The sequence below is a fragment of the Megalobrama amblycephala genome, linkage group LG23, assembly GCF_018812025.1.
Source record: "Megalobrama amblycephala isolate DHTTF-2021 linkage group LG23, ASM1881202v1, whole genome shotgun sequence".
Taxonomy (NCBI): Eukaryota; Metazoa; Chordata; class Actinopteri; order Cypriniformes; family Xenocyprididae; genus Megalobrama; species Megalobrama amblycephala.
The window spans coordinates 25,782,396-25,796,464 of record NC_063066.1 but is presented as its reverse complement, the minus strand read 5'-3'; the positions used below and the strand labels follow the sequence as shown (position 1 = coordinate 25,796,464).

At 37.9% G+C, this 14,069-nt stretch overlaps 1 protein-coding gene across 4 annotated transcripts in view; it reads right to left on the bottom strand.

The window, feature by feature from the left end:
• The window catches only part of LOC125258897 (polycomb group RING finger protein 3), a 100,083-nt gene that overhangs the window by 62,988 nt on the left and 23,026 nt on the right, over nucleotides 1–14,069 (bottom strand). For all 4 annotated transcript variants that reach the window (XM_048176105.1, XM_048176101.1, XM_048176102.1 and 1 more), the window contains exons 3-5: nucleotides 7,663–7,780; nucleotides 7,163–7,259; nucleotides 963–1,018 (exon numbers count right to left, since the gene is read on the bottom strand). In XM_048176105.1, coding sequence (XP_048032062.1) covers nucleotides 963–1,018; nucleotides 7,163–7,259; nucleotides 7,663–7,780 — 271 coding nt within the window. The remainder of the gene's footprint in view (nucleotides 1–962; nucleotides 1,019–7,162; nucleotides 7,260–7,662; nucleotides 7,781–14,069) is intronic.

Here is a 14,069-nt window from a genome sequence, read left to right as displayed (position 1 = left end):
ATTTCATGTCTTCTAGAGCTTCAATATTTATATTGGCAAGGCTTAAACTTTCGTGACGATGCAGTGCTGGCCCGTCAACTTGTCTTGAGCGTTCACATTTGTTCACGTTCATGTTCTCACAACTTTGCATTGTTAGAATTCATAAAAATGCCCGGCCAACTGGCGATTTCGATAAAAAGTCAAAAGTGGGCTTTTTCTGTCCTGACTTCTTCAAGGGGAGGGTATATGAGGAGGTAAATCTATGGGCTTTTTCAGATGTTGCGATCTAATGGACGAAATAAGCTTGAGCAATTTACATACGCCCAGAGATGATGGAAAAACATAACATACGGAGCACATCAGCTTTCGTTTCTGTTCTGATGGCCACAAGACCACGGCAAACTCAGTGAGTGTATGTTAGAAATCAGGAATGGTGAGAGAACATTGTGCTTGGTACGTTTTTCATCTTCAAACCAAACTTGGGTGTTCAGCCAACAATGTTTAAATCCTGTCTTGCTATCGCGCTTCCTATAATGTTTATGCATTAGGTCAGTAGGCGATGAGAAGGCATTCTTGTGTGGCAATTCAAACACATTCAAACTACCTCTGAAAGATGTTGAAAGTGGACAAGCTCAAAACGTTTTAGACCCTGTTTAGACATTTGTATTTAGTGTCATCCACTTGTGATCCAATCAAGCAAAACACATCTTAATACCAGGTGTAAACAGGGTCTTTGTTCTGTTGAACAAAAAGAGGATATTTTGAGAAAAAAAATACGACGGGAGTCAATAGGGACCAAAATCTTTTTACTAACATTCTTCAAAATATCTTCTTTTGTGTTCAACAGAAGAAAGAACCTCAAATATGTTTAGAACATCCCTTTAAGGTAGGAAAGCATAAATTACATTCTTATATTGAGCAACACATGCTCTATACCTATATTTCTAAAAAAAAAAAAAAAAAAAAAAAAAAAAAGGACAAACCTTCTTGCAGTCCTGGCACCAACTTATAGACAATATCTTGCATTGTTCGGTCATGGCTGAGGGAAAGGGAGAAATGGTAATTATTTAAATAATATGCATTATTACAGCAAGAAACACAGCTGAAGGAAAACAAAGAAATGCACAAAAAAGAACACTAATAATAATGCAATTAGCATTTGCATTCGACAGGCATGTTTCCTCATAACTATGATCGTTAATTAGCATATAATGTAGTTCTTCCACGAGTGTCTATATTCTCCTGTGACTGGAGGGTCTCAGGGCTCGGAGGTAAAACCTATTAAGCGTGTATTGACATGTTCATCTCTGTGGCGCCTGTGGTACGGCTGCCCGCCTCCGAGAACATGTTACCATGCTGCAAAACCCACAAGGGCCGGTTCCAAGCAGCCAACAGCCAAAACAAGCACCTGCTCTGAGATTCACAGCTCTTGTTGTGTTGCTTATACTTTCTAGGACACTGTAAATAAACTCTTAAAAATCTGTAAAGATATCTCAAATTTTACAAGCATTTAACTCCTTTAAGGATAAGTCAATTCAAGTCCCCTTTAGTGCATCAATTATTAAATTAATTAATTAATAATTAAATTAATTTAATCTATAAACAGTTCTGCAAAAAAAAAAAAAAAAAACAGTGATGTTGAATCCAGCTGTTTAGATCTCATACAATAGCAGCAGTACAGTTAGATCAATAATATTGTCCAATATTAAGTGTCCTCAACTAAGCAAGCCAGCAACAGTGGCAAAGAAACCAAACTCCATCAGGTGTCAAAATGGAGGAAAAACTTTGGAGAAACCAGGCCAGTTCTCTAACAAGTCGAGAAGGCATTGGAGCCATTTGCAGAAAAAAATGGCATTACATAAAGAAATTTGTGTTCATTGTGACATTATTTTCATAACAATTGAGCCGATTTTACTCAAATTATCATTAAAGTAATGATTTTAATGAGACTTTACTAATATTATTTAACTTTACTTTATATAAAACTTCACTAATATTAACTTAATATAATTTTACTAATGGTATTTAAAAAAAAAAAATTACACTACCGTTCAGATGTCAGTAAGTTTTTTTATATTGAAAGAAGTCTCTTATGCTTACCAAGGCTGCATTTATTTGATGTAAAATAAAATAAAAACAGTAATATTGTAACATTTTATTGTAATTTAAAGCTGCAGACTGCAACTTTTTTTGTGAGCAAGTACATAACCAGCCAGTGTTCAAAATTATCTCATTATCTTGTCTCGATTCACAACAGTAAGCTTGTAATAATGTTTTATATTAAGAGCGACATGGTGGATTTCTACGGGAAATTTGAGCATGCAGCAGTTCCTCTGTGCGTCATTACGTCACGTCCGTAAACAGAAAGAAAGAGTGCCGTCGAGAGGCTAGTCAGTTATATCATGTGAGGATGCTGCCGGTGGCGGCACATTTATAGCCTGTTCTCACAGCAGCTGAAATAATTAAACTTGTCATTTTGATGGTGGATTGTAATCCAGAAAGATCTAAATGACAATCATCAGTGACAACTGGAGATTCACCCGTAGCCAAAAAGCAAAAGACTTTGGACTGTGGAGTGACTACAGAAATTGAAATCTACAGATAACACTAATACACACTAAATACACAGTCACACTATGCTGATGTTGTTAACAATAACAATTTGAAAACAATATAACAGTAATAATAATTACCACGGTTTGGCATGATCCGAGCTAAGCGATCGTTAGATTTAATCATTATTGGCAGCGCGATTTATTGTAGCCCTAATGCTTTTTTCCTCAGTTGGTCAGAACAAAAGTGGCAGACATGTTACTTACTTGTTCAGATGATATTTTCCAGTGAAAATTCTTATATTGGTCATACTTTCAAGACGTAGAATCTGTGATTCTGAAATACAGTATCCACACCAGTGCGGTGACTGACAGCAAGCATTAGATTCATCCGCGCTGACGAGCTGTGCCGAGGCATAACGCACGTACAGATAACTGTTCCGCATATGATTGCAACCGCATGTTTCAAACAGAGATGGCGGCAAAGAGGAAAAATCATGGACTGCAGCTTTAAAATAACAGTTTATTATTTTAACATTTTTAAATGTACATTATCTCACAGAAGTAAGTACACCCCTCACATTTTTGTAAATATTTTATCTTTTCATTAGACAACACTGAAGAAATGACACTTTGCTACAATGTAAAGTAGCGAGTGTACAGCTTGTATAACTGTAAATTTGCTGTCCACTCAGAAATCTGATTTGCTGCTCAAGAAAAATGTCTTATTACTACTAATGTTTAAAACAGTTGGTTTGCTTAATATTTTTGTTGAAACCAATACATTTTTTTCAGGTTTTTTTGATGAATACAAAGTTCTAAAGAACAGAATTTAAATATTTTCAATTACTTTTAATCAATTAATATATTTTTATTTATTAATAAAAAATTTTTATAATTATTTGCCACTTTTGATCACATAAATACATCCTTGCTGAATAAAAGTATTTACATTTTGAATGGTAATCCAAGAAAAAAAAATTATTTTATTTATATATATATATATATATATATATATATATATATATATATATATATATATATATATATATATATATATATATATATATATATATGAAAAAGTAACATATCACTAATAATAATAAATAAAGCTGCAAGCAGCAATTACGGGGCCAAGCACAAAAAAGGCACAATAAGCCAGCCAACACGGCTGTGAGCATCAGACCAACTGCAACAGTGAGCAATTAAAGACCTATTAAGATCATTCTAGGCAAACGAGCTAAAAAATGATCAAAAATGAGGATTTACTGGTTCATCACTTTCGACCAATAAGTGGCGCTGTGTCCAAATTGATGTGGTATGGTCAGAGTGAGGTGACAATGACACTTGCAAAGTTTGGTGTCAATATGTCAAAGCATTGCAGAGATACAGCTTAAAGAGTGAGTTTTGCATCATGCCTCAAATTCGTTGCTCCAGTATTTGACGTATCGACTTGAAATCCATAACTTTTTGTCAGCATGGTCTGAAGATGATACGGTTCGATTTTGGTGAAAATCGGAGCAACGGTCTAGGAGGAGTTTGAAAAAGTAGGTTTTTAAAGAAAAACAATATGGCAGACAGGAATTTCATCCGACTATGGCAAATTTGATATCTGTGTTCTCGGCATGACCCAAGGAATCTACTGAGACCAGTTTCATTACAATGAGTTAAAATAGTCAAAAGTTATTAACAATTTTGTACATTTTGTTATAACTTTTGACCACAAGGGGGCACTGGTCCGAAACTTCTCAGGCTCCTTCAGGGCATTGTGCTGATGACCCATACCAAGTTTCGTAAAGATACGCTAATGCGTTCGTAAAATACAGTATTTTAGCACAAAAGCACAGTATTTTACCAAGAATACGATAAAGTGTTGCGGAGATACAGCCTTAAGTCTATTTTCACAAGCACTTCGTACAATTAGTTTGCGTGTTTTTCGAAAACGGTTTGAGGAATCAACTTGAATTCCATAGCTTTTAGTTGGCATGGTCTGAAGATGATCTGGTTCAATTTTCATGAAAATAGGAGTAACGGCCTAGGAGGAGTTCGAAAAAGTAAGTTTTTCAGAAAATTCAAAATGGCAGAAAAATTTTCATGACGGAAAATGACGTCATAGGGTGCAATCGATTCAAAAGTTATTAACATAAACATGAGTGCAACTTTGGACAGCTGGTGGCGCTAGAAGGATTGAGATAAAGACTCCAAATTTGCTATGAAAATAGCTCAGACTGTCCTTTAACTGTGTGCCAAATTTCACAACTTTTTACCATACGGTTCTATGGGCTGCCATAGACTCAAGAGCAGAAGCAGAAGAAGCAGAAGAAGCAGAAGAAGAAGCAGAAGAAGATGCAGAAGAAGAGGAAGCAGAAGAAGAAGAAGCAGAAGAAGAAGAAGCAGAAGCAGAAGCAGAAGCAGAAGAAGAAGAAGAAGAAGAAGAAGAAGAAGAAGAAGAAGAAGCCAACGGATACAATAGGTGCCTTCGCACCTTCGGTGCTTGGCCCCTAAATATACAAATGACAATAATAATAAACATTTTTTCTTTACGTTACAGCAATAGGAATTAATTATCGCCACTAAATATTTGCCTAAATTTCTTTATGCTTAATAGTTTTCTCTTTTGAGATTTTGCCGTTTCAGTTCAGTGAAATAGCCATTGTGCCAGGTCAGTTCCTCTTAATAGCACATAATGACTTAGATCAGTAGGAAACTGATCTTAGATCTGCACTCTTGCCACATTGAGAACACAGGCCACGTTCTGTGTCAGAGTCCAGCTTGCCGTTAGCTGATCTGCTCCCTGAGGCCACAATGCGAGAGAAAGACAGAAAGACCAGAATTGTGAGGCAGCGGAGCACCTGTGTCCCTGGTGCACAGCCAGAGCTGCCACCTGTTCCCAAATCCCAGCAGCCTGGCAGGGAAGGTAGAGGTCCAATTAGCCGCCACTGAGCTTCCACAGAGGGGGCCGGAAGGCCTGGTGGTGAGGGGGTGACTGGCATTTAGCTAGCTAATCAACAAAAGCTTCGTTTTGTGTGTGTGGGTGTATGTTTGCGCAAGTGCGAGAGAGACGAGGATCAATGAGTTGCCACTGTTAATACACACAAATCCAGTTTTCATTCACGATCAAACAGTGTGGCTCATAAATACCAGGGTGTTAAACTAAGGTCAGATTAATCATGCAGAGAGAGAAGAGCCGGTTTGATGGCGTACAACGTAACGTAACTGACCCCATATTCTTATTTTGTCTCTTCCTCTTATACCACGCATGGCTTTCATCCACCAGCAAGGATGGGGCATCTCTTTTCTCCCCAATTCAGAAGGCAGCGAGGAAGCGCTGGGATGATGGTGAATATTTAATGTGTTTGGAAATTGTTTCTCATCAGCGCGCGACTGCAAGCTTCTTTGCAGCTAAATTACGAATTATGAAAGACCTGGCATCTGGCCCAGAGCACCAGCAAATCCATCAGACACAGAGGCACCGATGCTCAGGGGGTAGATGGATGACAGTTTATACACACCAAGCACATCTGTGTGTGTTTCTCAGTAGCAAGGCCTTTCCCTATTGAAACAGGAAGATTTGCTTGTTATTGCTATTGAATTAACTTTAAGTTAACTCTAAATTAATTCTATATGATTGCTTAACCTCTTCACATGTGACTTACTCTACTGTTTAAAAGTTTGGGGTTAGTTAGATTGAAAAAAGTCATTTTTAAAAGAAAGTAATAATTACCAAAGTGACAGTAAAGTTATTTATAGTGATATAAAGGATTTCCATTTCAAATAAATGCTGTTCTTTTGAGCTTTCTATATTGATTTTTTAAAAATCCTGACAAAATGCATCATAGCTTCCACATAAAAATATTAAGCAGCCGTTTTTAATATTGGTAAGAGGTGTTTCTTGAGCAGCAAATCAGTATATTAGAATGATTTCTTAAGGATCATGTGACACTGAAGACTGGAGTAATGATGCTGAAAATTCAGCCTTGCTATCACAGGAATAAATTACATTTTAAAATGTAATAATATTTCACAATATTACTGTTTTAATGTATTTTTGATCAAATAAATGCAGCTTAGGTGAGCATAAGAGACTTAAGCTTCAATGCCTTATGCAGAGCGCCCTCCAGAGGTCACTTCCATTTGAACCAGAAAAAGATGACCAACCAAAAAGGTGCAAAATTCTGCACTGTTGTGATAAATAAACACCCTGCAGTTGTAATCTTGACTTTCCATGTGCATGCTCTACCCTGATTCACGGTCTGGATTTGTAGTAAACCTACTACCGATGGTCTGGCACAGCTGCTGTCCTTAAATGACATCACGCAGAGAAATTCAGTTCCAGAAGTGTGTAAAACTTTCAGGTCACATCACCAGATGTTTTCTCTGGGATGTGTGTGCTGAAGAGGAACGCTCCACCCTGGACATCAATAATTCACCCTCCAACAGAGAGCTGGAGGGAGCCACGTCGCCTTCAAATACCCATGTGGCTGTATGACACGCAACTAACGCACACATGCACACAACACCCAGCAGCCAAAGACAATGCTATTCACCGGTGTGCCTTGATGGACCCCTACTGGTCTGCTCTGAGGTTTACACTGATTGAGACGTGTTTGTCTGCTGCGGTAAACTCTTACCCGATGTACTGCAGTGGATGGCTCTGGTGAATGACGATCCGACACGTGGGACACGTGTTGTTCTCTTCAAGGTACTTCACCAAACAGCTCCTGCAGACTATATATAATTTAAACACAGTTATTCGATTTATTTTGTACATATCACATTATGCATCGTTATACTGATTTCCAAGACACAGGAATGTCACATTGACGTGAATTAAATAACTCACTGTTAATTAACATAAATCAAAATCATTCCGCACAAACCTAGAGGCAAAAAATAAAAATAAAACGAATAGCCCTTCTAGTTTTATGACTCAAACTCCTGTTCAAAGCTCCCATCACATGCTCAGAAACAAGCTATCGGTGGCACAATGACTCCCTCTAGTGTTCAATTCAATCACTGCTGTTCAAATGCAACAAAACTTGGCTGTAACCAGCTAGTGATAGTCTGACATACTAAACTTAATCATTTACTTATCCTTGCTGTTCAGTTTTGGTGTAGAAATGACACTCACAGGTGTGTAAGCACTCAGTGACCGTAGTGGCGTCGATCAGGTACCCCTCGCAGAGACGACAGGTGATGTGGGCATTGATGTCCCACAGTTTAATCTTCCTGGTTAACATCTCGGGGTTCTGCACGAGAGAGAAATGGAGGCAATAAAGGGGTTAAAAACATTTCACAACACACAAAACCACAATCCAAACCTCAAGCTGTAGGTCACACCAAGCACACTATAAAAAGTAATTTAGCAGGTTTTTCATCAAAAGGCCTGTATTAATTACTAATAAATAAGATGCAATGATCAGGGCTCAGGAGGGCCATCTCATAGGTCACCAGGGTCAACTCTACATTCTTAAAAATAAAGGTTCCAAAGTGGGTTTTCGCAGTAATGTCATAGAAGAACAATTGTTTGGTTCCCCAAACAACCTTTCAGAAAACAATTCTTAAAAGAACCACTTTTTATTTAGTGGAATGGAAAGTTTCCATGGATGTTAAACGTTCTTCATGGAACCATTGATGCAAATAAAGAACCTTCATTTTTAAGTGTTTATAACCCAACTTGTTAACCATTAGGTTGCCTCCATAATTTACATCAAAACAAATGTCAAAAACAAATGTCATTTTTTTTTTTTTTTTATGTGAAAACTTTGTTTTCCATTTGGCTAATTCCCTTATCGACACTTTAAAGACAAATCATGTTGTTTGTTTTTGGAAGTCTCATGTGAAGCAGCCAGACGACTCTATTGACCAGTGTTATCTGCTGCAGCACAAACAGTGTCAGGACACATGCTGCTCATATTCAATACAGATTAAAAAGATTATATTCATCACACCAGCTGCCCACTGGCAAGAAAATAATTAGATCTATGTTGCTTCAATATTTGTAATTCAGCTTTGAAGAACAATCTGTGTTGGAACCAAGTGGGATTTTTTTTTTTAAAAGCAATTAGTACATTGTTATCCATTTAAATTTAATGTTGAGAATGATTGGAGATCATCTGCAATTACACATTTAAGACATGAATACATTTTGGTATTAAGAGGAAGGAGGAAGTACATAAATAATACACAAACATCATCCTAAAGAATTCCCTGTCTTGTGCATATATATATATATATATATATATATATATATATATATATATATATATATATATATATATATATATATATATATATATATATATATATATATATATATATATATATATATATATATATATATATATATATATATATACACACAGTCAAACCAAAAATTACTCAGACATGTTTGATATACAGACAGGACACTATAGTTCATTTATGTAAGTGAGGATAGCAAAATAAAGTACTGTGACAAAAACTGTGACATTATACTCAAAAATTCTTCATACAGTGGACTAACAGTAAAACTGTTATTCAGACACTTTGACCTGACCATGTTTTGCTTAAGTGTTCTGACATAATGAAGATTATTTTTTTTCCTGACACAGTTTAACTCTGAGATCTTGTCATATTTTATTACTGTTTTATTAGTGAATAAACTGTATTAATGAATGAAATGTTCAAGGTGTCTGAATAAATATCAGTTTGACTGTATATGCACAAAAGGGAATTAATAAAAGCAGTATGTTTACGACTTAATTCCCTGTCTTGTTGTGCATATATATAAATGTACAATTCCAGACAATTTCTGATCATTCTCAACATTACATATAAATAGATAACAATGTGCCAATTGATTTAAAAAAAAAAAAAAAATCCCACTTGATTCTAACATAGATTGTATATATATATATATATATATATATATATATATATATATATATATATATATATATATATATATATATATATATATATATATATATATATATATATATATATATATATAAACCCAGTCACTAGGGTTGCTCAAGCCAGTGCACTCTCAGTGTTGGTCCCAAGCCCAGACAAATGGGGAGGGTTGCATCAGGAAGGGCATCCGGCGTAAAAACTGTGCCAAATTAAACATGCGGATCATAAACCAGATTTCCATACAGGATCGGTCGAGGCCCAGGTTAACAACGACTGCCACCGGTACTGCTGGCCAGCAGGGTACCGGTGGAAACTATGCTACTGTTGGGCAAAAGAGGAGAAGGAGAGGAGGAAGGCATGTCCAGAGACAGTGAGAAAAGAGAAAGGGTAAGAGTGTGGAACTGAGAGTCAGATTGTTGAATGTTGGCACTATGACTGGTAAAGGGAGAGAGCTGGCTGATATGATGGAATGGAGAAAAGTAGACATACTGTGTGTACAAGAGACCAAGTGGAAGGGGAGTAAGGCCAGAAGCATCAGAGGTGGATTCAAACTGTTCTGCCATAGTGTGGATGGAAAGAGAAATGTATGTAAAGAGTGTATTGGAGGTGAAGAGAGTGTCTGACAGAATGATAAGTGTAAAGATGGAAATTGAAAGGGTGATGGTAATTTTCATCAGTGCATATACCCTGCAAGGTGGGTGTACGATGGAGGAGAAAGAAGATTTTTGGAGTAAGTTGGATGAAGTTGCGGTGAGGGTACTCAAAGAAGAAAGAGTCGTGATTGGAGCGGACTTCAATGGGCATGTTGTTGAAGGAACCAGAGGTGATGGGTAGGTACGGTGTCAAGAAAAGGAATGTGGAAGGGCAGATGGTGGTAGATTTTGCAAAAAGGATGAAAATGGCAGTGTTAAATAGATATTTTAAGAAGGAGGAGGAGCACAGGGTGATATATAAAAGTGGAAAAAAGGTGCACACAGGTAGACCGTGTTCTATGCAGGAGATGCATCCAGAAAGAGGTCAGAGATTGCAAGGTGGTGGCAGGGGATTGTGTAGCTAGACAGCACCGGATGGTGGTTTGTAGGACTTTGGAGGTAAAGAGGATGAAAAGAGTGAGGACTGAACCAAGCACAAAATGGTGGAAGTTGAAGGAGGATGACTGTTGCGTAAAATTCAGAGAGGAAGTGAGACAGGCAATTGGTGGAGGTGAAGATGTTCTGAACGACTAGGCGACCACTGCAGAAGTGGTGAGGGAGACAGCTAGGAAGGTACTTGGTATGACATCTGGACAGAGGAAGGGAGACAAAGAAGCTTGGTGGTAGAATAAGTAAGTACAGGAAAGCATAAGGAGGAAGAAGTTAGCGAAAAAGAATTGGGATGGTCAGAGGGATGAAGAAAGTAGTCAGAAGGAGATGCAGCGCAAAGCAAAGAAAGAGGTGGCAAAGGCTAAGGAAAAAGAGTATGACAAACTGTATGAGAAGCTGGACCCCGAGGAAGGGGAAAAAGACCTGTACCGATTGGCTAGACAGAGGGATAGAGCTGGGAAGGATGTGCTACAGGTTAGGGTGATAAAGGATGCAATTGAAAATGTGCTGACAAGTGAGGAGATTGTGTTGAGAAGGTGGATGGAGTATTCTGAGGAACTGATGGATGTAGAAAAAGAGATAGAAGGTTGGATGATGTGAAAATGGTTAATCAGGAAGTGCAGGGGATTAGTGAGGATGCAGCGAGGGCAGCTATGAAAAGGATGAAGAGTGGAAAGGTGGTTGGTGGTTGGCAGATGACATACCCGTAGAAACATGGAGATGCTTAGGAGAGATGGAAGTGAAGTTTTTAACCAGGTTGTTTAATAAAATCTTGGAAAGTGAGAGTATGCCTGAAGAGTGGAGAAGAAGTGTATTAGTACTGATCTATAAGAACAAAGGAGATGTGCAGAGCTGCAGTATCTTAAACATAAATTTGATCAGCCACACCATGAAGTTACAGGAAAGAGTAGTAGAAGCTAGACTGAGAGAAGAGGTGATCAGTGAGCAGCAATTGGTGTTCATGCCAGGAAAGAGCACTACAGATGCAATGTTTGCTTTGAGAGTGTTATTGGAGAAGTATAGAAAAGGCCAGAAAGAGATGCATTGCGTGTTTGTAGATTTAGAAAAAGTGCATGACAGGGTGCCGAGAGAAGAGTTGTGGTACTGTATGAGGAAGTCAGAAGTGGTAAAGAAGTATGTTGGAGTGGTGCAGGATATGCATAAGGACAGTGTGACAGCGGTAAGGTGTACAGTATGAATGACGGACTGGTTCAAGGTGAAGGTAGGATAGCATCAAGGATCGGCTCTTAGCCCTTTCTTTTTTGTAATGGTGATGGACAGGTTGACAGATGAGTTCGGACAGGAAACCGCATGGACTATGATGTTCACGGATGATATTGTGATTTGTAGTGAGAGTAGGGAACAGGTTGAGGCGAGTTTGGAAAGGTGGAGGTCCACACTGGAAAGAAGGGGAATGAAAGTCAGTAGAAGCAAGACAGAACATGTGCATAAATGGGAGAGAGGCTGGCAGAACGGTGCAGTTACAAGGAGCAGAAGTGGTGAAGGTGGATGAGTTTAAATACTTGGGGTCAGTTGTCCAAAAGTAATGGAGAAAGTGGTAGACATAAAGAAGAGAGTGCAGGCAGGGTGGAGCGGGTGGAGAAAAATGTCAGGAGTGATTTGTGATAGAAGGGTACCTACAATAGTGAAAGGGAAGGTTTACAAGATGGTAATGAGACCAGCTATGGTGTATGGTTTGGAGCTGGAGGTGGCAGAGTTGAAGATGCTGTGATTTTCTTTGGGAGTGACGATGATGGACAGGATCAGAAATGAGCATATAAGAGGGACAGCACAGGTAAGACATTTTGTAGACAAAGTGAGAGATTCGAGACTAAGGTGGTTTGGGCATGTGCAGAGGAGGGATGCGGGGTGTGTTGGGAAAAGGATATCAAAGGGAAGAGGAAGACCAAAGAGGAGGTTCATAGATGTGGTGATGGAGAACATGCAGATGGTTGGTGTGATGGAGAAAGACGCTGAGAACAGAGCAAAATGGAGAAGGATGATCCACTGGTGACCCCTAACCGGGATAAGCCGGAAAAATAAATAAATAAATAAATAAATAAATAAATAAAATAAAATATATATATATATATATATATACACACACACACACACACATATACACACACACTAGGGCTGCATGATTTATCGCACGATACGAGAAATAACTCTGAACTTAAACGCGATTATCGCTTAAACCTGATTCTTAGTGCGATTATGAAATCGCAAAGGCTGCGATTTTTTTTAATGTGCAGCTTGTCAGTGAAGTATGGCTCCAAATGCTAATCCATCTGAAAGCACTGTGAGTTTGAGTCGCTTATAATGTACATTTGAAAAAGCAACATGTGTCAAACATCTTTCCAGACATGAGAAACATTTATTAACATCTTGTCCAACAAAAGATAACATGTTTTTACTCCAAACTCACTTCATAATGACAGTTGAGCATCCTTCTGTGAGATGATGTGGCTTCTTACACAGAATAAGGCAGTTGTGTGTTTATTAGTCATGTTTAATCAATCAAAGCATTTCAATTTTCTGTTTATTCAGCGACAGAGATATGGCGTGTTATCTACTTCTGCGGCGGGGCATATTTTGAGTTTCTGTGCAAGAGCACCCTCTGGCTTTCAGATGGAGAAGCATTTACTACTGAGCCGTACAGCTCTGACAATAATCACAGAATACGCACACGATTTAATCACAATAAATCGTGCAGCCCTCATACACACATATGTATACACATACATACATTTTTTTATTTGAAATAATGTGCACTGATAACATAAAAATCTCAAATGGTGTCTGTACATTGGAGCTAGTTGGAACTGAAATAATTGCAGAAAAGTGTAGAGATGGAAGAAAAGCACTACTAGCACTGCAATACGGCTAAATGTGTTCAGTATGGCATAACCACAGGTGTTTTACGTTATGGTGCTTCCTCATAAAAGATGAATTCATGAATTCAGCCACTAGCCATTTTGCAATAACATAATCAGTTCAGTGCAGTGTCAAATGAGGACAGAGAACTGCCACGGGCTGCAGTGAATATTACACTCTCACATTAATGGGCTTCAATAAAAGTTGGAGCTTCAAAGCCATTAATTTACCCATGAGTCTACATAATACTTAAAACTTTTCCCCCTTCAGAATTAAGACTGAGCATTACACAAGGATCATTGCTGTTTTGAAAACAGATCTCACAAGTTTTTTAGTAAATAAAATACTTAACATATACAAACTGTTACATGATATGACTGTATCAAATGAGGTTTGGAGCTCCAGCAGAAGAGATGATTATCAATGAATAAGGACTTAAATTTCAGTCTGCTGAATTGGTTGTTTGCAATCACGTGGTTCTGGTGACGTGCAAAATTAATGTGGAGGGCAAGCAGTGAAAATTAGAATGGAAGAGATTGGAAAAAAATCCGTGCTGTGCTGGTTTAGAAAGGTATAAACAGAAAATCACAACATATTTTGGACGTGAACCTTATGTTATGAAGAGGAGCGATTTTTCTACTGAATTGAAAGACTTGACTGCCATAGAGTAGGTAGATGTAAA